This window comes from Fukomys damarensis, unplaced genomic scaffold (assembly GCF_012274545.1).
Source record: "Fukomys damarensis isolate Sample0158 unplaced genomic scaffold, DMR_v1.0_HiC HiC_scaffold_15, whole genome shotgun sequence".
Taxonomy (NCBI): domain Eukaryota; kingdom Metazoa; phylum Chordata; class Mammalia; order Rodentia; family Bathyergidae; genus Fukomys; species Fukomys damarensis.
The window spans coordinates 51,406,270-51,431,323 of NW_022900927.1; the positions used below are offsets into that span (position 1 = coordinate 51,406,270).

At 40.1% G+C, this 25,054-nt stretch overlaps 1 protein-coding gene across 6 annotated transcripts in view; it reads right to left on the reverse strand.

The window, feature by feature from the left end:
• Poc1b (POC1 centriolar protein B) overlaps window positions 1–25,054 on the reverse strand; it is an 86,614-nt gene continuing 61,560 nt past the window's right edge. Inside the window, exons 9-12 of one of the 6 annotated variants that reach the window (XR_778199.3) lie at window positions 24,373–24,591; window positions 19,916–20,172; window positions 3,047–3,123; window positions 1–213 (exon numbers count right to left, since the gene is read on the reverse strand). Coding sequence is in view for 1 of the 6 variants with exons in the window: in XM_010613315.3 (XP_010611617.1) it covers window positions 20,068–20,172; window positions 24,373–24,591 (324 nt within the window). In the remaining 5 variants the exon portion in view is untranslated. Of the gene's footprint in view, window positions 214–3,046; window positions 3,124–5,353; window positions 5,371–17,360; window positions 18,124–18,714; window positions 20,173–24,372; window positions 24,592–25,054 lie in introns of those variants that run through there. The other 5 variants (XR_778201.2, XR_002025011.2, XR_778202.3 and 2 more) reach the window with 5 other exon arrangements.

Sequence of the window (25,054 nt, forward strand, 5' to 3'; positions counted from 1 at the left end):
AATGTTTAAACGTTCTTTCAATAATGAGAAAAGATTACATCCGAACACACAGGTGTGTCATATACTTTATGGGTTTGGGAGGACAGAGCCAAAGACAAGCAGGCCCAAAGCCTTGGGGTCAGAAGATGTGGAGAGATTCTGGCTGTCCAGGAAGCAGCGGGATGGGTTTCAGAACTCAGGCGTCTGCTTTCCTCCGAAGCTTCCACTCTGGACCTGTCAGCAAATTCAATTGACAGACATGTTTGGTCATTTTACTGGACCGAATGGTATGCACCTCCTCTTTGCCCATTGAAAAAACAATTTAATTTGACTATCAAAATAGTCTGCTTTTCTTAGATAAATGCTTAATAAATAGGAAAGGAGAAGGGCAAAACCAGAAAAAGAAAATATTTCAGAAATGATTCATAAAACTGAATTAACCCAGTCAGACATTTTTTTTTCAGTATCAGGAATTGAACTCAGGATCTTGTGCTTGCCAGGCAGGCCCGGCACCACTGAGCTTCATCCCCAGCCCTAGCCAGACATTTTTGGAGGTTGTCATATTGCACAACTCCAGGGGGCGACATCTTGTTGTGGTCCATCTCAACGACATCCTTTAGAATCATGCAGTGCACAGCCAGTGGATTACCTGGGACAAAACAGTTTATGACAGTCCTCTGTTCATCTGCCAGCAAATAATAGCTGAGCCCACACTTAACTAGTTTATGAATTCTAGAAACTATTAGGACTGCTTAGTTTTAATAAGATGGCTTCTCATATTCAGGAACTTTTCTCCATCAGGAGTACTTAATAGTTTTTTGAGGTAATATACTCATTTCTTGGATCCCTTCTACTTTTAGGGAAGAAGATATGTATGCTTATCAACAAGTGGTTAAGGTGACAAGAGAATTTGGGAAGATGCTAAAAATAGTCTGTAAGGTTTTCAAGATCAATGCAAACATAAGGTACACTAAAAAAACCACTATTTAAATAAAAAATTAAAAAAACATTATGGTGAAAGACACATTGCCATTAGTTCCACTGCCCTTGATATACTCCCACCTCACACTGAACATACTTTCCTAGCATTCCTGCCACTTTCTGAAGCAGTTCTGGAAGTCCTCTTTCGTGAGTGTCTTTTGCTGCTTGCCTCAATGTTCTGAAATGATTCAAAACATTTACGGCAAGTTCTGTCAAACAAAAACACGCTAGTGCACTCTCCTGTACCGTATTCACTGGCTAAGGTACAACTTCTGGCTGGGGAACCCAAGCCAAAATGAAAGGTAAACATTTTGAACCAATTCAGGACATCCAGGAGCCATGACAGCACAACTAAAGACATGGAAGAGGACTTCAGATCTGCTTCAGGAAGTGGCAGGAGTGGTTGGATAAGTTGTTTGCAATAAAGATGATTATTGTGAGGGAGATTAATAGCAGTGTTTCTTTTACTATAGTAAGTTTTTAAAAATTTAAACACCACCATTTCCAATCATACCACATGTATTAGATTACACACAGAACAGATCCAACAAGGCCAAGTTTGATTCTAGTACATTGCCAGCAAGATGTAATGTGGAATTTCTGAAAGACTGTTTGGAGAGGTATGTGCAAAATCTGAATGATACGCATATCAAGAACTTTAAAGCAGACTTTAAAACTATGTATAGAATGACTTCGCCAAAACATCATGTGAACACAGGGGAAAGGAGGGCGCTACAGATTTGGTCAGAAGGTCTATGTTAGAACCAGGCTCCTCGGCGAGACTAAAGAAAGTCTTGAGTTTCAATAGGAAAGCGGTGTTCAAAGCCTGCCCCTTGCAATACTGGGAGATGAGGAGGGACGAGCAAAAGGTGCTGAGAAGGATGAAAGAGAAAGAGGACCACCGTGTACTCCTCGTGCTATCAGCCCAGTGTGGTGGGGGGTCTTTCAAAGATGGATTGGTGACTTGTGTCAACTGCTGCTGATCATGTAAGATGGATGGAACTGAAGGTTGTCCATTGGCTATAGAAACTAATAGGCCATTGGGGAGCGCCACAAAAGTGGTTTTGGTGGAATGTGTAGGAGTAGGTTTAATAGAGAATGGGGATAATTGGGAACCTCAAATCAAGACAACTCTTTCACAGAGTTGAGCTACAAAGAGACCAGAAATGATTCTATAACTGAATATGGAAATGGGGCCATCAAAAGGTGCCTTTCTATTTGTTTTTAAAGATGAGAACAATAAGAATTGTTTGTATGCTAATGGGAATGATCCACAGGAAAGAGAGGGAAAAATTGATGGCACAGGAAAGAGGATAGACTCCTGGAAGCAGTGTCCTTGGGTGGCAAGGGAGCTGATCAGTGCCAAAGAAAGGCCAGTCTCCTGCCTCAGGGGAAGGCAAGCAGGGCTTGTGGCTGCAGATACTGGAAGGTGGGTGGTAGAGGTGGGAGACTGTGGAAGCTTCCGGTGACGTCTATTTTCTCACAGAACTAGTAAGCAATGCCACAGGCTAAGAGGAGCCTGAGCGAGTGGAAGAATGAGTTGACTAGGAAAATGTGATATGATTGCTGGAAAGTGGGAAGGAGATGAACAGGTCTTACATAAGGACAAGGAAAGAAGAAGGAAAGAAAAATACGTAAGAACTTGCACTTGGCAACACACATCTGGGAATTTTTCTTAAGGAAATGCTTAGGAAACTCTGTCAAGATGTTCACTGTTTTTTTTTTTTTATTTTTTATTTTTTGTATTTGTAAGAACAAGTAGTTAGGACAATTGGTTATATTAACCAACATATTAATCAGTGCAGCCTTTCCAATGAATTTAGTGCATACATTGATATCAGAAGTACTGATTATAAATTTGTTTTCCTTTTCTAGCATGTTTTTGATATATAATAAACACATTCATCATGAAGAATTTATACAAATACATTTCACATCCTGATCCTTTTTATTTCCCTTCCCTTCCCATCTCTCCTCTGTCCCCAGGTCCCCTTCCCTATCTGTAAGAAAAAGAAACTCCCCCCACCAGAGAAACTCCCCATGTTTGTAAAAATAAAATTGCATATCTATATTTATATGTACCTACATTTTTAAAATTGGTAGTCTTCATCAGGATCGATTATGGGTTGCCCACTTTTTTGTTGAATGTATTTTCTGATTTTTCTATAATATGCAGAATGAGAAATTAGTAACAAGAAAACAAGGCCAACAACCTGCTGAGTCTTCCTATGCTGTGTGGCTCCTTTAGGTTGGGGGACTCTCAGATGCCCCACAGCTGCCTGCTCAGTGCCTCCTTAAAGCTAAAGCATCCCTGAAAACACAGTTATGTCACCGCAGGTCACACCATTATCACTAAAACTAACCCCATAGCTTATCTGTGTGATAATTTATTCTAAAACAGTTTTGTATATGTATTTTATGTGTATGGCCAATAACTCTAACAACTCAAGGGATGATTCGTTAGCATATAAAGTGACCACATAGAAATAAACATTTTACACTGATTACATGGCATATGGAATATACTTATATGAATCCATATTTGAGAGTTGTTACCATAAAGAAATGTTAGAAATAATGTTTTATGGGTGAAGCTGTGAGTTAGGACCCATTTGCCCTCTTGTGGGCCAGGACATGAACTAGCTAAGTCCCAATCCCATAACTGCTCAGTTCTGGGGCCTCTGAGGCCTTGGTCTCTCTACTCCATGGAGGTTGTTGCTTGATTCAACTCAAATATCACCTATAACATCCTGCTGTGAACTTGTGAATATGTCCAATCCTGACTCTAACTTTCCCCGAAGGTGCTGGGCTTCATTTTGAGCCCTCTGGAGTCACAAGGAGTGCCTGTGGCTGCCCACTCATGTGTGGTCCTACTTTTGACCTCTTTGTTCTGTAACTTTCTTGGATTGTGACACACTCAACTGGTCTGGATCAAATAACACCTACTGGTCTGTTAGAAGAAACTACTGGAATTTACCAAAAAGATCCTCATACTTGTCTATTGATTGTATTAGTTTAGGCCATTTACTGCAAGTAAAAACAATAATATCTTTGATATGTGTGATGGACATTGTCTCAGTAGTATATAAAGTGAATGGAAAATTAGATTTAGAGATTTTTAGCCACTTTTATTGATCTGCTTTACAGAATTTAAATTTAAAGCATTTGTTGCCTTTGATGTGGCCTTAAGACAGCCCTGGGTCTTATAAGCAGAATGATGCTCCAGGCCCCTACTGTATGGATTATGGTGCAGTTCATCCCCCTCAGTGGATTTTGAGCATTCTGTAGGCATCTGCTTTGTTTCCACAAAGTGCCTCATCCTTTTGAAACAGCTTCCCCAGAATTTAAATTTCCAGCATTAAATTGACCCACTTGGAACTTGTGCTCTGTTAATGTTTGGGTTACACGGGCAACTCTGGAGGGGCAAAACTGATTCATGCAGATAGATTACTGAGTAAACAGCAGAAACGTGACTACAACAAACTCATGATTGGATATTACATAAACATGTTTTATAATCTGTTTAACTGAAAGCTTGATACTTCCTAAATGTGTCAATCATAATACACCCTTTTCTAGTAAAAGGCAGAAAAAAAATATTATCTTCCCAATCATAAACAAGAAAATTATTAAACTGAGAAAATCTAGTTGCCCCAGTAAAACACTTTCTTGGGCTGTTCTTTTTTACTCTGTTTTTTTTTTTTTTTTTTTTTTTTTTTTTTTTTTTAGCCTATAAGAGTGCCTAGCAGCTCTGAGTGCACACAAGCCTCCACAACTCTTTATACTTGATGATAGGTTCAGTTTGAGGTTAGGACATAAACGCACTTGGCAGAGTGATACTGTGGTTTAAACTTCAGGTTTCCCCAGGAAACTGCCTCTTTCGCCACTTCGGCCTTTCAAACCATAGCGGTTAGTTTCCTGAATGTGAAGAATTCCACAGAGAAAGCTTCTGCAACTGTGTGAGTTTTCCAGTGAAGTCCACCTGTTATATGGAGTATAATTGTATTTGTTTTTTTTTTTTTTTTTTGTCTTTCATTTTCTTATACAGGGTTGGAGCAAAAGTAACTCTCATACTTGGAATGGTGGCATTTAACCTCCAGTTTGTTTTATGTACACTTTCTGATTCTGAGCAGAGATCAAAGTGAGTATCACCAATAATGGGACAAAGTGACATTATGAGAGGAACATGGTACCACTTGCGTGATATTCCTGGCCAAATGAACTTACCAATCAATGGAAACATCACAGAAGTCCAAACTGAGGGAGATTCTACAAAATAATGGCCTGAAGTCTTCCAGAATATTGAGGTCACAAAAGTCAAAGAAATATTGGTGAATCATTTCAGATTGAACAGACATCAAAAATAAATGTAACACATAATCTTGGATTGGATCCAGACAGAAAATTTTTCTGTAAATATTAAAACAGGAGGTAAATTTGGATGGGATGAATGGATTAGATGGCTCTATTATCAGATGGTGATACTGTAAAACTATCCACTTCTTGCTTTGATTGAAGAACTCTTGTTACATGGCAGAATGCTCTTGTCTTTTAGAAAGTTCACATTGACATTTCTATAAAGTCTACAGCATTATGTCTCCAACCTTTAATTGCTTCAGGAAGATAGATGTAAGATAGATAGACAGACAGACAGACAGACAGATAGATAGGAAGACAGATGATAGAAAGTGAGCAAAACTGTTGAAATGTTAGCAGTTGGGGAACTGCTGTGACCCACATCGCATAGGATTGGAAGCCAGGATAGAGGTGGGAGATGAAGAAAACATTTAAGAGATCAAGATGATGATGATGATGATGATGTTGATTTGCAGTAACCGGGACCAAACTCAGCACCTTGCACTTTTGAGGCAGGCATTATGCCACTGAGCTAAATCCCTGGCCCTACCAAGATTATTCTTGAAGTTTGGGACCAGGTGGAACCATAGCTTGTTGGGAGCTAATAGCTGCCTGGAGCACCATGCTCTTTCTTTTCTTTTCTTTTTTCTCTCCTCTCCTCTCCTCTCCTCTCCTCTCCTCTCCTCCCCTCCCCCCCTCCCTCTCGCTTTCTTGTGCTCTTTATTTATAGTGGAAGGCAGATAGGAAGAGAAGCAGGGCAAATAGTACTACATGGCCTGTGTGGTCTAGGAGGAACGTAGCGTGATTGTTTCAGGATCCGAGCATGCGCACACAGGGAACAGGGAAGGATATATTGTGTTACTGTCTCCTGTGCCATCCAAGGTCTACAATATGTCTGTTTGAGTCACTAATCTATGGAGGAGAAGAGGAGTAGGGAAGAGAAGGGCCATCTTCAGGCTCAGCCCTCCACCGGGAACATGGGTAAAAATTTATGGTATTTCTTTGCTGTTGTTGTTTGTTTGTTTGTTTAAATCTTTTCTGTAAGCTTGAAATTACTTCAAAATAAAGTTTTTTAAAAAGGACCATTAAGTGTATCTTGAAGAGTCATTAGATTACTTACATTTACTATTAAATTGAGAATGCTCATGATGTACATAAAACAAATTGCAGACTCTGCCTGTAGATAGTATAAACACATATAGAAGATCATAGCTAAGTGAGTTATGGAGAGCACTTATGCATATCTTATACATGAGCATGCATACAGATCTACTGAGCTAGAATGTGGCTGAGCCTCTGCAAGCTCGCTGTGAACCAGGCCTCCCAAAGCCAGGACTGAAAGGAGGAAACTGTTTGTTGCCCTTGGTTCCTCTCAAATTCCACACTCAGGGAATGCTATCTTCTCTGTCTTGCTACTTCACACACTAAGGTGTAAATACCCAATAATGCTTCAGCTTAGCCTCACAAACTGTTCCTCAGAGTATTCATGAGTTCCCAGAAAACAAAAACAACAAAAAAAAAATCATCGGATTTTTTTGGGGCTGAGTAAATCTGTACAATGCTTCACATGGGAGCTCCTTCTGGGGATCTTACTATGTGCATTTGTTTATAAATGGCTCTGACACAGCCTTAATTCGGTGCTTTGCAAACATTTTGGCCTGTGGACTGCTTTCTTCATTAACGCACATTGCACAATACACAGTGACACTTGTGTTCTCCAGGGTTACTGCTCCCAGAAGGTTACATGAACCATTTAGGATGGTGAAGGGAAACAGATGCTGAAGATGGTCAGGACTCGGTGCGGGTCAGTCATGGCCTGGCACAAGTCATCTGTTATTCTGACACCTCTGCCTTCTCGTGTGGGTCAGCTTTCTTTGCAGAGACTTCCTTGGTGAGATTTCAAGATGCTATGATCCACGACTGGGCTTTATGCTTTAACCCTTCATGGTCAGGGGAAGAATGTATTTGTATTGTACCCATTCTGATCAGAATAGCTCTAAACCAATCCCTTGCTCAAGGGAAATAGGATTGTCCTCTTGGCTTGGTCGCATCTGGGTTCATCTCAATGACTCTCAGGGTCCAGTTCACACGTGGTAATCACACAGATAGAACTGAAACCAATAGAACCCTCTATCTCTGAGGACCTGTCCTGAGCCAAGCCTGAGTACAGGTGCCTCCTCTCCTGGCAGAGGCACAGACAGGACACTGAGGAAAAACTATGCTGTGCAGTGTACTAGGCAGGGAGTGTGACTTGATGGAAGGGCTTCTGCCTAGCATGCATGAGGCCCTGGGTTTGAGGCCTGGAAAAAATTTAAAAAGAAAGAAAAAGAATCACAGTTTACTGAGCTGCCTTTTCCTTTTTTTTTTTAAATTCTCATGCTTTCACAAAAGTAGACTTTTCTATTTCTTTGGTGCCACCCATACTTCCTGTATGCCCTGCTTTTGGAACACACTGGTAACTATTGACCTACATTTGGAACACTTCCGAAATGAGTAAAGATTGCAATTCACAAGCACCCTCCCTGCATTGCAAAGGTTATTTTCTGGAAGCCTTGATCTCAACCTTTTATCTCACAATGTGGAAGTAAAATCCTTCTCAAGACAGGTCATCGCAAAGTGCTGTGAACTGAACAATGCATCATTATATCACTTGTCATCATTTCTAAAGAGCACTGGGGAATTAAAGTATTTATAAGTAACTGTGCAGGGGTCAGCCAAGCTGTGACTTGGAAAATTACAACTCTAGGTGAGTACTGGAGCTTTGAGTTGATAGAATGCAAGCAATAAACAGAAATTAACACACGTCAAATGTTCACCCTTTTTCTGTGAAGTAGTTAATGCTAATGTCTTAAGTGCAGGGCTTTCAGATGGCTACAGCTGGCCTTGAAGGCGGCCATTACTCATCACTGGCTGAAACAGACAGCGGACAGACGGAAGCTCAGGCTGCTCACAGCGTGAAGCCTCAGGAAGCCCTTGGCTCACGTCCCAGAGCAGGCGTCCAGTTACGTCTCACCTGTCTCCTTCCTTCTCTGTTACATTTCCCCTTTCTTTCCCTTCCTCAAAGCACTACTGGAGAAAAATACCCCAGACTGTACTGAAAATTAGTGAAATACTTATTTGCTACAGCTACTCCCCTACTGCCTTTCCTGAAGTAACCCGCCTCTTATTAGGTTCCTGACTAGGTTACTTGATAGATTACTAGGTGAGAAGGTGTGTTGTCGCACACATTCCTTCCCCCTCCCTCCCTTCTACTGTTTCTTACTCTTTCTCTCCTTCCTTCCTTCTCCCCCCGACCCTTTGGCAGTACTAGGGATAGAACCCAAAGCTCTCATATTGAGCTACCTCACTTATTTTTTATTGTTTATTTGGAGACAAAGCCTTATTGCTAATTTGCCTAGACTGGACTTCAGTATTCAATCCTCCTGCCTCAGCCTTCCAGAATGCTGAGATTATAGGGGTATACTATCACATCCAGCTCACTTTTTACGTGTGAGTTCTTCAACACCACAATTCAAAAGAGTGACAAAAATTGAGAATTGCTACTCTTTTAAAATCAACACTAGAGGTCAACTGGGATTGAATGGGGGGGCATTTGGGGATACTGTGACCCCAGAAACCCTAACTCTGATGAAACACCTGCCATGAAAAAGTCAGAACCTGACATATCTGATAGTTTCTTAAGTGTCAAAATCCCTCCAAGGCATCTTATGCCTGAGTCTCCTCTGGTCCTAGAATTCTTTCTATGCTCACCAGTTCAGCACAGGCTCAGTCTCAGGATAGAAGATCGTAAATGTTCCATCCTCTGTTCTAAGAAGGGATCTCCCTGCCAGGTGGTAGGTAATTCAGCCTCCTCAAAACCATCCAGCAACAAGTTAACCTTCCCCTCTAAAGGAGGTGCATTTTGCTTTCAGATGGTACTAATTGCCTGAAAGTCATTATGTCTGGTTGAAGTCTACCTTTCTATAGTCTCTTCCCGCCTCCTGTCTTCTGGAATATATTTTAAATGTCTAGAGATTTTATATGGCAGTCTTTCAAATACCTAGGCCAGCCATTTCTTATAAAGGAATACTACAGTCGAGCAGGCGGGCCCACTCCCAGCTGAGAAATATTACAAACTTCCTTGTATGGCGATGGACATGTTTTAGGTGTTCATCCTGCCCGGTCTGTGGACTGTGGGCAAGGGGTGACCTAGCACCAGTGTTTGCCTCCTTAGGGATGAAAGTAACTAAATTCATCAATGAGATTTTTTCTCTTAAGGATTTGGTTTGGAAAAATGGGGGGAGATCAGTTAGGCATAACATTAGCAAAGAAAACAAAAATAGCCCCATCACATTGATGATGGATCACTAGGAGTCCTATTGTTGAGGGTTTGGGATAGAAACCAGGTCACCTGAAATTCTGGCAGTCTGCAATGATTTTGAATGTCTTCTTGCCATAGATCTGAGCTCCAGGCTGGAGTAGTCCACCTTGACCACACTTCATCACTTTTCAAACAATTTCTACCACTTTTCTTGGGTCACCACAGTGCAGATCTTCCCTTAATTTCACATACATCCTTCTAAAATCTCCTGCATCTAATCATACTTTACTTGAAATAAATCAGATGAACCTTTAATCTTTGAAGCCACAAAAATCTGTTTCTCATGTTGTCCAACAACTCTTTTCTTCTTGAGGCTGAACATCCTACATTCAGATCAGCATTATAAAGCAGCTTCCTGGGACGGTACCTCCTCTTCTCCCTGTTCTCGCTTATCCTCCAGCCCCAAATTTCAGTCTCACATCTTCATCACTCCCAATAATCATCAGTGAAGACCTGTGTCAACATGAGCTCAACAAGCAGCACATTCTATGTTCTCTAGACGAATACTCTATTGAGATCAAACCATACCTTTCCATTGCATGACTAACCGCAGTAAAGGTTTCTCTATCGGATCAGCTCCATGAGATCCAATGATTGTTAGACCCAAACTTATTAGAGTGAGCTAAAGTGAGCTAGGCATGGTGGCGCACATGTGTAATCCCAGCATTCAGGAGGCTGAGGCAGGGAGATAGCAAGTTCAAGGCCAGCCTGGACTACAACTTTTTTTTTTTTAAGCAAAAAACAAAAACAAAATCCAAAAGAGTGAAAATTGATGATTATCAGAATGCTCTTGGGTAAAACATTATGTGATCTTCTATTGATGTCCTCACTAGCCTCCTTCATCGGATAACATAATTAAAAGTACTGAGATAGTAGTGGGAAAAGAAGTAAAATAAAATTCTCAACTTCAGACAATGTGTTTGAATTTCTGACCTCAAAGAAAATGTAAATGTTCTTAGGTGTATCCCACTTTTGGCTGCAAGTAATAAAAAACCCTAGTAGTTGCTTAAACCATAGGAATAATGTTTAATTATTAAAAATTACTAAAAATGGCGGCTGTTTCACATTTTGTTTTGTTTTGTTTTTCACTCAAGGTTAGAATCTGTAACCCTGCCTGGCATTTTCGCAGACCCATGTCTAAACGGAGAGTCCCGAATATCTTCTTGAGGCCCAGAAAACTTCCCCTCTACGTCTCCCAAGTCAGGGCAGTGGCACAGGGCCAACCGGAGCTGGAAGGGAGCAGGAAAGTGAGTATCTGGCAAAAGAGAAGTGGGATTGTCCTACTTCCTTTGGCAAATTGTGTTTCAGTGCATTCAGAATTTTTTAAAAGGAAGTTTTATTTTATTACAAAAGTTAATGCATGATTACTTAAGAACATTTGGAAACAGAAGGAAAACATTCCTTAATGCCACTTCCCAAAGACTTTACTCAGTGCCTTATTTTAACACTGTTCTAATCGTACTGCACTTAGAAGGTTAAGTTTTCTTTTATCTTTTTTTACTTAAAACATGATTAATTAAGGCTCTATGGTTCTTGAAATGTACTTAGATTTTGAAATAAACTACAGGAGGCAGCATAATACAGCCGAGAGTGTGTGGGGGGGACTGGCTCAAGAGTAGAGAGATGGGATGGTGCCCATGGCCTGTTTTTTAACACTAATCTGTCACTGTATTTCCACCTCCTCAAAAAAAAGATGTGATCTCCTTGGTTCTACAATCTCAGGTCTGCAAGATGATGACAGCTGTGCCTTTGAGACACACAGATCACACTGTTCAGATACTGACAGCCAGGAAGACAAGCAGGCTGGGTAAACTGGAGATTGTTACCAGACGATATAACAGAAGTCAGAAATGTAGATTGTCCCGTGAAATTACATTAGCACCTAATCTGAAAAACAAAACAATGAAACAGGGCAGAAGCCAAACAAAACATGCCTTGGAGGTCAGTTTGTAACTGCAGGGTGGATAAAGGATTTGAGGAGGGAAGTTATGAAGAGCTGCTTAAAACACATTTGGCTTTGTAACAATGGGATTACAATGAATCTAAAACATCCAGTGCTTACGTTAATGGCGAATAAACACTGTCTAGGATGTTAATGGCGAATAAACACTGTCTAGGATGTTATCATCTCTAGTTCCTACCCTGACAGTATAATTACTTCCCCCACTGGTCCCGAAACACCCTTGGGACTCAAGTGAGTTTTGATGTGCTTTCTGGAGTAAGTGTGCACTGTATTGCAAACAACTTTGTCAGGACCCTCCTAGGCCTCAAGTCTGTTTACATGTATTTTCCACATCACATCTGGATCCATATCAAATCCTGTGTCTTTTGCCTTAATCACTCAGTTTAAACTGAAAATACAAACAAAAACTGATGAAACAAGGGGAAAAAATGAGAATCAAGACCTATTATGTAAAGATACAGAATCCCAATGATGAATGTAACTGTATTGTATACCTAGATTGTACCAATAAACTTAATAAAAAGAAAAAAAAACTGATGAAAGTCTTAGACAGGTGTTCCCTTAAGTGAGAAGTGCCACCTTAAGCAGTTTACTCCCTTCCTCTCTGTCTTTAATCTCTCCATTTCAGACAAAGAATGATCAACATCACCAGATACAAGGCGAGACTCTGACTCTTTCTTGCTGAAAGCAGGACAGAAAAGGGATTTAACAACTTTAAACTTTTTGTGTGATTTTTGCCTTGACACAGTTGTTATTAGAGTTCTGAGGAAGCAACAGCCCCTTGAGAACACTGGGTTTCTAAATGATTCATCTCCAGACCTTGATATTCTATCCAGGTGTAGGAATAAACAGCACAGCCCCAGGGCTCTATCCTGGGGCTTGGAAGGGCTTCAGTGAAATTCTATAGCAAAAGGGCCTGCCACTTTTCTGACTTTGTCTTTGTTCTGCTAACTTTTTATCTCTGCAAAGCAAAGGGATTTCCTCAGGGGATTAGGCAGAGGAAGCCACCTGAGGAAGGGATAGTGTTTCATTAGAATTAAGAGTTGCGAAAGTATCCTGAAGCTATCTCCACAAGAAGTCCCTTTCCCCAGCCTCCAAGGGGTCCCTGGGTGTGTTCAGCACCCAGGAACACAAATCCCTTCCCCACTGAGGTGTCTCAAACTCCTGTATTCTTTTTCCTTGCCACAGAGGTATCTCCGGCAAACAGGAGTGCCTTAAGAAGGTACGAGGGTGTCTCATTCCAAAGTGAATCTTTTTTTTTTTTTTTTTTTTTGGTATGGGGGATGGAACGCGGAACTACTAAACTAAAGCCCCCGCTCTGCAGAAACTATTTTTTTTTCCAAAACATTTTACACGTGTTGTTTTGAAATAATTTAAAACTCAACAGATGCCTCTCATCCTGCCTTGCTTTGGTTTTTGAGCAGACGAAAGGGTCAGAGCAAGGAGACAGATAATTCATTTTTGTCAGCCATGGCTCAGAAGTGCTATTGTACAAAGATGAAGGTGAGAGCACAGAGCTTCCCTTTCAGAGTGCTCCTGGGTTTCCAAGATGCTCAAAGTGCTGCTGTACAAATGTGTCCTGCTAGGGCCGGGGATGTAGCTCAGTGGTGCTGCTGCTTGCCTCGCAAGTGCAAGGCCCTGAGTTCGATCTGTGGTAAAAAAAAAAAAAAAAAAAAGGCCTAGCAAACGTGTCCTGCTTGCAGTTTATTGCAAACTAGGAGTCTGCGGATTTTGAGTGTGACGTCAAGGATAAGGATTTGTGTCACAGCAGCTACACTCGTGGGAGTTTCACACACCCATTTCTGGCTGACAGAGGACAAAAGGACTACCTAGCAACTGCTCTAAAAATTCTTGAAACAACAATTTAAATCACATTCCTATTATAGTTGTTTCTCAAATTTTTACATTGTGATTTGTGGCTATATATTTTTTAAATCTTCAAAGATAACCTGAAAGACCAATTTCTAAGCTAACCGTGTTTCAACTTACTTTCTTTTCTTTTTTTTTTTTTTTTTTTTTTTTTTTTTTTTTTTGGTACCAGGGATCAAACTCAGGACCTTGTGCTTGTGAGGCAGATGGAAGAACCACTGAACTAAATCCCTGGGCCTCAATTTACTTTTGAAGTGAAACTTTTTTTTAACTGATGATTAGCATTGACTTTTTCAAAGGACCACTATTTTTTCAAATTTTCTATTTTAGACTTGTTATATTTTCCTCTTACTTATGATCACTGTATTTTTAGGGAGAAGCTCGGCTCATACTTTGATTGCTTTGGCTGTATCCTGTAGTTTAACATATTCTATTTCTATTTTCACTTAAAATTTTTCTATTACTTTTTGGATTCCTTCCTAGGTTAAATATTTACTGTCATTTCCTTTCTGGATTAAATACTATTCACCTTTTTCACATTTTCTATGTTATGAAGCATTTTATTTTGCTATTTCTAATTCTGTTATTTACTCTCTGAATGTAAGGCATATAGAATTTTGACTAAATCTTTCTATCTTGTGATGCAGAATATGGTCAATCTTTGGTTAAGATATCCTTGGACAAAAAGTGAATTAGCTTACACTGCCATGTAATTGCCTGCACAAATACTAAGGCTGTCTAATTTTGTATAACAGCACCATGTGTACTAGTTAATCTTGCTTTTGAAGTAGATATTTCCACTTGTGTATTGCAATTCTGATAATTTTTTTCTGTTCAATAGATTGCTTTAGAACTTGGGAATTTTTTAATGATCAAGTTATTTCTCCTTTTTCCTTTATTGTAAAATCTACTATATTATGAAAAGAATCTCAAATCAGTCTTTATTTTTATAGGAACATGCATTTGATTTGATCTGAAAATAAATAAAATTGATTTACTTTACAAGAAAAGTGGTTGTGCATGTACCCACCCTACCCCATCGACCTCACCCTCTTGGCAAACCATTGACCTATTTTTCCTACTAGGCCTGGGCTGCAATTGTGTTACCTGGCTAAGTCACAATTAGAGCTTATAGAGGACAATCTGGCAATTACACTGTGTTCCTGGAGTCAATGTACATTCATAAATCCTCTGAGGCATGAAGTCTAAGACCTTGTGACTTGCTAACAAAGTCTAAGTCATTAGAGAAAATGAAGCATATAGTATATTTGGTATAATTTCACTTTAAAGTCTGCTATAGAACCATCTTTTTATTATTACATTTGATCATTGGTTAATAATGATTATTTGTCCATAACGTCCAAGTATTAAAGTCTCCTTTTTCTCTTAGCAGCTAAATATTTCTATCTAGAGACAGATGGTTTATCTTCCAATCCTCTTAGAGGCAGAGAATTCATCCTGGGAATAAGAGCCTCCAAGTGTGTTCCACATATGAATGAAATGTTAAATGAGGCTCTCAATGGTCATTTTTTATAGAAAAGGCAATAAGCAAGTATTTGGTCTCCAAATGGTCAAAGGCCAGGAGGGTATGAGTTCTAGGCAAGTCTTTTTCTCTGTGATGCTTGCTTTACAGTCCAGCCCCCTCTGGTAATTTCTGTGTCTGTTTAGCCTTTATTTGGGATAATACTGGCATCAGCCTTCTCAAGAGTTGCTCAATGGCCAGAACTTTTAGGTTTTCGGCATATGAAAACCTAATTTGGTTTTTGTTTCTTTGTACTAGGGACCGAATTCCTGACCCTTGTACTTGCAAGGCAGGTGTGGGTGTCACTGAGCTAAATCCCCAGGCCCAAGTCATTTGTGTTTTGTAATTATTTTGAAAAACTGTAACATTAATTTTGGACCAAATTTCATAGTTTGTTATCATTTAATATTAGCTTCTATATCCCTCCTACATAATTACAATATGTAATAAGATTTTTATTGTTTGGGGGCCAGGGATTTAGCTCAGTGGTTCTGTTGCCAGCCTTCTTGCAAGCACAAGGGCCCGAATTCAATCCATGGTACCAAAAAAAAAGACTTTTATTATTTGGAAATACAGTCCAGAGAAAATATTTTACTTTTTTATTAATTTTTATTTTATGTTTTGTGAGACAGGCTAGTCCTGAACTCAGGCTAGCCTCTGACTCGCAGCAATCCTTCTGCCTCAGTCTCCTGGGTGCTGTGTTTACAGACGCCTGCCTGCACACCTTGTGAGAAAATATGACAATAGCAATAATGTCTACCACTCATCAATCCCTTGCTCTCTAACCACTACTATGCTGATCATTTCACACGCACAATTCACAGGATTATTTCCACGTTTTACAGATAAGGGAACTAAGCTTTGTGACTGTCTCTCCACCAGGCCTCAGGACTACAGAATGCCCTGGGAGCAGAACTGCAGCCACACCTTTCTGGCTTCAAAGCTGCAGGTGACTACTAAGCCACATGTCAATCAGCAGGTCAGAGCAAGGACTATTCAGCCCCAAATGTCATTCTCCATTTTTACCTTTGCTATTTCTTCCAGTCCATTCCTCTTGGTTTTGATTGCTTTTGGTTCTAAGTAAAGAACACACTTGAATAAATGCAAAATGCTCCTTTATTCAACACTTTGGCCAGCTCTTCCTACAAGTCAGGGTACCAGGTGGGTGATCTAAAGACAACAGCGCCTGCCTTTGGAGAAGGTCGGGTCAGAGTGAAAGAAGCAGACTGCAACAGCACTGCTAGCTATATTCCAACAGAGATGCGCACAGAATTCTGTGGAAGCGCACCGAAGTGCGCAATGATGTGCAAGTGACCTATTCCAGAGCAGGCGTTTTCCAGGCAGAGAAGAGTTAGTCGGGGTGACCACAGAGTATGCTCAGCGTAGGCGATAAAACATTCTGCAGAGCCAAGTGTAAGATACAATCTGGGGCCAGGGGTGCAGAATGCGGAGAGAGGCTTGTGGTGAGAAATAAACTTGGAAAGGTACAGACTAGGGACAGGTGGTGACAGTCTTAGAACAAGACCAGACACAGACTCAGGTAAAGGGGCAGATGAGTAATGCCAAGCAGTGGCGGGGTGAAGACATCAGGGAGTGGGCTGTTTGCCCTGCAAAGAGACTCCCAACCTCCCTTTGTGCCTCTTCCAGCTGTAGTTCACTGCGGCCAGGAAGAATGCAGGGCCTAATTTGCAGATCTGATGTGCCAAGATAACTCAGAGATCTAAATTTTAGTATAAGATCTCTGACTTGTAAATATCACTAGAAAACTCAAAAGTAAAAATAAGTGTATGAGCTAAGCAAAACAACTCTGCAGCTGAATTGGGCCCATCTCATAGAGAGGTGACTCTATCTGTGCAGAAAAGTAGCTCAAGTTTGTCACAAAATCTCAACTTCTTAGTAAAAAAATGGAGATGCTATCATATAAATAATTATGCATAACTACAAATTCACCTTCTTTTTACCTTGTGGCTTTTAGGTACGGACCAGAAACAATTTTACCAAATAAATATCTCCAAAGATTATTTTTCACATATCTTACTAAAGTTCACTAATTGAAATTTCTAAATTATCCCTTTCTATACTATTTGAAAAAATTAGTCTTCAAGATTAAAAAAAATCTATTGTAAGTGAGATGCAAACTACCTTTAGCATGTGAAGGTAACTTAGATGGAGTCAGGGCTAGCACCCTGAGATTCTCTGTAGGCAGCACAGCAGGGAACCCCAACTCGGGGCAAAGGGTCATGTCCCAGGAAAACCAAAGTTATGTTTAACCCATCTGAAGCTACTGCCTAACCTTTAGCTAAGCACTGCACGGCTACTGTTCCACTTTAACTGTCAGATATTTTCTGTCTTGCTTCCTCAAACACCTTATAAAAATTTTCCTTTTGCTCCCTGCTGAAGCCCAGAGGAGTAGTAGTTTGGCACTGCCCGATTCTTAAATTGCTGTCTGCTCAAAGAAATAATAAATGTTGAAGGTGATGGAAACACTAATTTCCCTGATGTGCACATCACACATTTTATTAATGTATCGAATTATCACACTGTACCTCACAAATATGTCCAGGGAGGGTACCCTTGAAGAGGCTGTTTTGAGTGTGTCTGAGGAAACAGAGTTCCAGGCACAGGGAAACGGGAGCCCCGACAGCCGGAGGGCAGTGAGTGCGGGACTTCTGAGAACAGGAAGTCAGGTCACATACAGTTAAGACCTGAGTGACATGAGAGGCCTGGAGGGTTCTGGTTGCAGAGCCACTGCTTGACTCAGGCTCTGCAGGCACTGCTCTGGCCTGCTGCGTCGGGCTGGCCGAGGGAAGACCAGTCAGGAGGCACAGGCAAGAGATGACGGTGTCTTGGGCCATACGGGGCCCAAGAAAAAGAGTAGAGTCAGGAGTACGTTAGGTCTTCAGCTTGAGCAAATGAAAGGGAAGGCTGCCATGTTACTGAGATTAAGGAGACCAAGGAAGGAGCTGCTGCTTCTGCTGCTGGTAGCAGGGGCTGTGGAGAGGCAGAAGTGACTCTGGCCATGGTTAGCGATGCCTAATGAAGACAGCCGGATGTTCAGGTGGGGCCGGGATCTGGTGAAGACCAAGGAGACCGCTCAAGTGGTAAAAAAAAATAAAAATAAAAGGAAAATTATAAAATGATTCTCCTGAAGGAGATTCAAGATGTTTTCACTTATACCATTTTATATCACTTATAAAGTTCTGCGATGACTGTAAAAGTATGTGGCAACATCATGTCGTTAAGAAGAGGCTACAGCTAGATCACTGGTTCCTAAAGTGTGGGCCTCAGGCCAAAAGCATCAACATCACCTATGAGATTGTGAGAAACGTGAATCTGTGAATCACTGGGCCTCATACCGCCCAGTCAGTCATAAACTCTGGAGATAAGGCCAGAGGAGGTGCAGGCGAACCATCCAGGAGACTGTTACGTACACTGAAAACAGAGAGCCAGAGCAGAAGCAGTGCAGCGTTTCCAGGTTTCAAACACTTAAAAGAAAAGGAATTACTTTTGTTTTTAAAGAAAAAAATCTCTTTATTGTTTGAAATATAAAAAAGAGTAAACAAAAGTTGGCATGACATTTCTTCTCAATGAAGTTTTAAAAATATAATGCCACTTAGTCTTTGCAAGCTCTTGAAAATGTCTAGATCACATTTAATACAATGTAAAATATGCTTACAACATAAAATGTGATGATAAAAAAACTCATAGGTACAACTGAAATTGCTTTGAGAAAAATTTCTAAATACAGACTCCCACATAAATAATTTCATTTTTCCAAAATATAACATTTTCCACATTGACAACAGATTATAAATATGGTCTACCTTCTCTCACCTTTGTTCTTGTTACAGGTAAATGGAAAAGCAAGCAACAATTAACTTGCCTGCTTTTCAAACTTTAGTCTCAATTTTGTTTAAGATAAAATAAAAGTCTTAATTTGCAACCAAGATCTTTAAAATGCCTGACTCATTTTCATTTTGTTTCAAATCACAATTTATTAAAAAGATAGATGATGATGCAAATATGTTTGGGTCTTTCTTTTTAGAAAAGCATTTATTATGCAGCTGCCAAAATCATCCATGCAACAATATCCCTGAAGTGTGTGTATACACGTGTGTATATTTTTAGTCTTTCTTTTTTTTTGGTATCGGAGATCGAACTCAGGACCTTGAGCTTGTGAGGCAGGTGGTGGAACCACTGAGCTAAATCCCCGGCCCTTATTTTTAAATATAGCTGTTGCACTATTCTGGCTTTTTGGCATGCTGAAATCACACTGATAATCTTTGTGGGCTGTGACCACAAGTTCAGTATGACCCAAATCATTCTGTGCATTCATCTGTGACAGCAAAGCCACACCCACTACATGTGCTTCTAAATCTTCATTTCCCTTCCTCTTGGCCACTGGAGAGACAATTCACACATAAGCTAAATAAAAGCCCATGACCCTATACTGTACATGTGCTTGGAGCTAATTAAAATAAGTGTATTTCTGCTATGGAAATCCTGTGGCCTAGAAATTACTAGATTATCTTTTCAAAACATTAGTAAGAGGATACTTTTTTTTTGTTTTGTTTTTTTGAGCTCAAAGAAATGGGAGTCAGATCAATAACTCATTCTCTACATTTAGGATGCTGTTTTAGAAGCAAGTGAATCATTTTATTCCAAGAGTGTACTCACTAAAGAAATACATTAATTAAGAAACTGCCTGAGTGTGGTACATCTGAAATGACTGAAAAATGAAATACAGAGATTTAGTTACTTTCCTGGCAGAGTCCGGACTACAAATGAAAACTGACATTTAAAATAATATGGAGGGAAATGCAGAGACACTCGAATGCTTATCACTTTATTACTGTAGTTGTAACTGAGGATTTAAATTACTCACTGATGTTGATCCACGTGTTGAAATTGTCCTTTATGGCTTTCCCGACTTTTGTTCTGCCGCTGCCCTCAGAGAAAATGTGCATGGTGATTGTGGAGCACCCTGTGCTACCTTCCTGGGCCCTGTTCCTGTGCTTCTTACTCACACCTTCCCAATCAACTTTTCTGTTGGATAGCACTGAAAAGTTTTTGCTGATTTTCAAGGCAGTCTTTCAGTTTATCCTCTGTCAGAGTCAGTCGCTGCTCCAAAATTGACACAGTCTGCAAAAAGTAGGACAAAATAATTAATGCCTGGTAATTTGGTGGTGAGGAAAACAGTGCTGCTCTCTGCATGGGGGACCCTTGTAGAAGTGGGAAGTCAAGTTGGCTCAAAAATGAGCCCCAGTGGGCCAGGGATTTAGCTGAGTGGTGCTGCCACCTGCCTCGTAAGCACAAGGTCCTGAGCTTGACCCCTAGTAATAATAATAAAAAAAGAGCTCCTGAATTTGCTTTCTGTTTTGCTGGGCTTTACCACAGGACAAAGCACTATTGAACACTGTGAGGAAAAGAAAAAAAAATGATGTATAAGAGGAAAGAGAAGTAAAAGATCAGGCCTAGGAAGGTGATGCTTATACCTGATACTTGAAGCCCTTGGGCCAGGGAAGAGATTTCTCACGGCTTTCTGAGAAGTGCCACAGGTTACACGGTGATGTGTGGAGTGGCAGTAAGAGCAAAATTCTACAGGCCTGGGCCAGGTGCTACTGGTCATTCTGTCACACTCCAGTCCATGCAGAGCAGTACCTAAGGCACCTCAGTCAGATGGATAACTGATTGCCATTAGTTCCCTCACCCAGACTGTGGTAACAGTAGCTCACAGGGGTCTTGGGAGGACTAAACCAAGTAATGCATGTGCAAGGCTTAAGCTGACTCAATGGATGTTGGCTGTTCTAACTCTGCTTGTATGTGATCACACAGACTCATTTAGAATATGTACATACACATGTACGGCAAATTAGGGAAATCTCATTTTTTGTGATATTGACTATATTGCCTTTGGTCTTTTATATCTTTTATTTCTTAGAAATCTTATTCCAAAGTAAAGCATACATTATTTAAGAAGTCACACAAAATACATGTGTCAATTAATGAATTCTCATAGAACACATTATAACTATCACCCAATGGCAACTTTGCATTGTTGAAAAAAAAACAGCTGAAAGGAAAAATAAATTTTGGCTCATAGTCTTAGGAGTCAACCCATGGTCAGCAGACTCAACTGCTTCTAGGCCTGAAGACCTGGAAGGAATGGCGGGGGAGCTGCACCCAAGCAGCAGCTGAGGCGAGCAAGATGGAGGAAGAAGGGGCCAAGACAAGGTCCTAGGTTGCACCCCCGTGATCTGCTCCTTTCAACCATGCTGCATCTCCTGTTTCCATCCCCTCCCAGTAGTGCCATCAAACTGGGATCTCATCCATCAGTAGGAGAACCCACTACTGAAATCAGAACTCAGGATCTAGTTATGCCGTGATGTGCATTGGGGAGACATTTTAAATAACAAATGACTACAATCTCGCCAGCCATCCCAGAACACTTTCTATGTGTCTGCTACAATCACCTTACCTGGCTCACCTCCACAGAGCCCTCTCTCCTGACTTTATAACCACTTTCTAGTATTTTCTTATGGTTTTATTTCTCACATATACATCGCTAGATACTATAGTTTCTCTTCCCCATCTTTAAGACATAATATGTTTCTTTAATCTGCAGGTACCTAATCTTTCCCTTCTCTTTCTTTCTTCCTTCATTTCTCTTTCTTTTCTTCTTTCGCCTGTTTGTTTGTGGTGCTGGATTGAAATGCAGGCTCTGTATGACTGAACTTCACTTCCAGACTTCCCTTTCTTCTCTTGACTGTTTGTCTCCATCCATCTGCCCTGTAAAGTTTGTATTAGTCTGGATTTTGGGGATTGCACACAAATGGCAGAATTCAGTCTTCTTTTCCACTCCCTGTACATTTTGTAAACAGGCAGCTGGGTCCAAAGCCTTGGTCGGATTAGATCCCTTAGTATGACTGTAGGTCAGTGACAGTGAATCTTTTACGGCTTTCAACGATATAAACAGCCTGCCGGGGCATGGGTGCCACAGGTTTGTCACCACTGCTACAGGAGGCCATCTGTTTTTCACTAGAGGACACATTAACAATGTTTGGTCATTTTCCTTTTAGTATGCTAACAATTCAGTGCCTCGGTCTACTCATTTCTTAGGAATGAAAATGATAAGATGATTCTAAAATGTATTCATTGGGAGAATTGGTGAACAAGACATAGTTTCCTCATCTATTCCTCGATTACCTACTGCCAGAGTTCACATAGGAAAGGCCAGATAAATGCTTCATTATATTAGTCAACAAGTTTCAAGACAATGAAATCATTTCCCATCTATATTCTGAGGCTAACTAGTTTCCAGGTAGCAGTTTACCATTACTTGAAAGCTTTTGCTTTCATACTACATAAGTTATGTCATGGCTAATTAAAAATAATAGTGATGCAGATAATACTTGCTACCATATCTGAGTATCCACTACGTGTAAGCAATTTGCTAGGTACATCATGTATGTTACTCCGGTCCTACACACTAAAGCTGATGATGCAATACTACTGACATTGTTAACTTTGGTTAACTCCACTTATCCATCATCTAAAATATAATTTCATTTTAATTTATTTCTACTTATAATTTAGTACTGAGTCATAAACACCCCACAATTTGGTGATGTGAAGTCATCCGTAATTAAAATGAATCAGAACATATTTATGTTACTAACTACTTGCCCACAGATTCACTGCCCCTTTTTGGCAAGTGTGTTGGGCCTGCTCTCACCTCTTTAGTATGTAAAGGAATCCAGCCCTTCAAAATTAATAATAAAAAAATCATAAAGAAATTTAATAAAGCTTAAAATGATTCATTTAACCTTGGATCAGGTAAAAGGGAGAAATGGGTCATGAAACTGAAGGAGAAGGGAATGGAAAGTTCATTTGGGAGAGATTCTAACGTGGACTGACACTGACAGACAACAGGAGATAAGAATATGGGAATAAGTCAACTGAAACTAAACTGGGCATGAAGTTGAGAGAGTAGTGGCCTCTAACTGAAAGAAATGTCTGACAAATACAGACTAAGTCACCTCTAGTACAAAATGCAAAGCGAAAATGGATGACTTTTTAATACGATTTTCACTGAGCAAATCATACATAAGTCCAGCTTCTCACATGGCTCTTTCCTATAGTCTGTCAGACTCCCAAACAATAGACATAGTATCTCTTGACTTCAAAAGTCCTGAGATAGTATCTATAGGACACAAATATTCATTTAATTAGTGGTACTCAACAGTAGATGTAGAACAGAATCACACAGTGTGATTCAACGACTGCGCCAGGATCTTATCCCAGATGGATGGAAATGGGCCCTCTGAGGGAGACCTGGGCACAGATATCACATACACACCTTTCAGCAGCCCTGGTGATACAATGCAGAGCCAACACTGAGAACTGAGTCAAGTGATTTCTACGTAGGAGCTATTTCAACAGGAAATACTTATGCTGGACCAGTGACTGCCACCTCTCTACTTAAACTTTAGCCTCTCTTTCTGTGTAATTTGCAACACCTCTCTTTCTTATAACTTTGCTCTGCCAAATATTCCAAAGAGGATCAACAGAAGACCTCTCCAAAGGACTGGGAGTCAGCAGAGCTGGAGGAGAAAGCTCTTTTGTATTCATTTCAAAATACAGCTTTCTTTATATTACATCTGTATCTCTGACCAACAGTTGGAAACTCTTGGTACATTATTTAAGATGTACTATATTCCTTTTTTGCAAAGGTAAACTGGTGTCAAAGGACTAGTTAAGATTCTAAAATCAGAATGCTAAACCATCACCTCTGGAAGAAACTATAACAACATAAGAAGCTTTGGAATGAGAGAAATTATATATTGGACCATCACAACCTTTTAATAATAGTGAAAAATGATTAACATTGCCAATATTTCACACTAACCTGAAATGTTTATTTTTAACACATTTTTCTTATGGCTCTAAATATTTCTTCATGAGTGGCCTAAGCTGAACACACTACATCACAAATTCTAATGGCAAAAATTCTAATGGTTACTGCCTAGAACCAAATACTATATTGATAGCCTGAAGTTCCACTACCGTTCTTCGTGGCCCACACTACTTTTCTGGTGCCCAGAGCCCAGAGACAGAACAGTTTGTGTGCACATGTGTGAGTGTGCAACCTGCATATGCATCTGTGCACGTGGCCTGTGATCCTCTCCACAATATCTAGCTTAGAGCAGCTCAGCCGGTGTGTCTTGTTACATGACTGCCAGCCGGTGAACGAAAACTTCTCCCTAATCCATTTGTTTTGCAACCTGTTATAACCAGGACTGTCCTGCTTATCTTATCCTGAGACTAAGCATGCCAGCCCACCTGTGTCAAAACATGGAGCTGATCCATAATATGCTCCAAAGCATCGGTCACAGCGAGTGGAACACTTCTTTGACTCTCAGAGGGCAGGTCACTCACGTCTTCTGTTTTCTTTTTCACAGTTGTTGGTGAGCATTCTGGTGACATTAAGGAAGGGTTGAAGAAGCGTCCACAGATCTCTTCATCCTTGTCTGGCAGAGTTCTAACAGTGGTTTCTGTTGTCTTTAATATCACAGAAAAGATAGAAAGACTCATGTTTTTCAAACTTCAAAATGGTAAATATGTACAAGTTTAAAATATTCCACCTCTAAAAATTCCATACTGGCACTTATTTACCCTCAACTTATAATAAATTATGGAAATTGAAAATATAATAAGGAAACAAAGCTGAACAGAGAAAATCCACAACTTTCTTTTTCTTTGAAATATACTTTGCATATATCTGTCTGAGGGATCAGGTGTTCTACCTTTGAAGAGATTGTAAGACGCAGTTTAATTCTCAATTTAAAAATAAACACATCCATTAAGATAACTACTATCCAAAAAGTAGAAAATAACAAGTTTTGGTGAAAATGTGGAAAAATTAAAATTCTCATGCATTATTGGGATAAGTGTAAAAAGGGCTACAAGTTCTGTGGAAAAAATCTGGGCAGTTCCTCAAAAGAAAATTAATCATAGAATTACT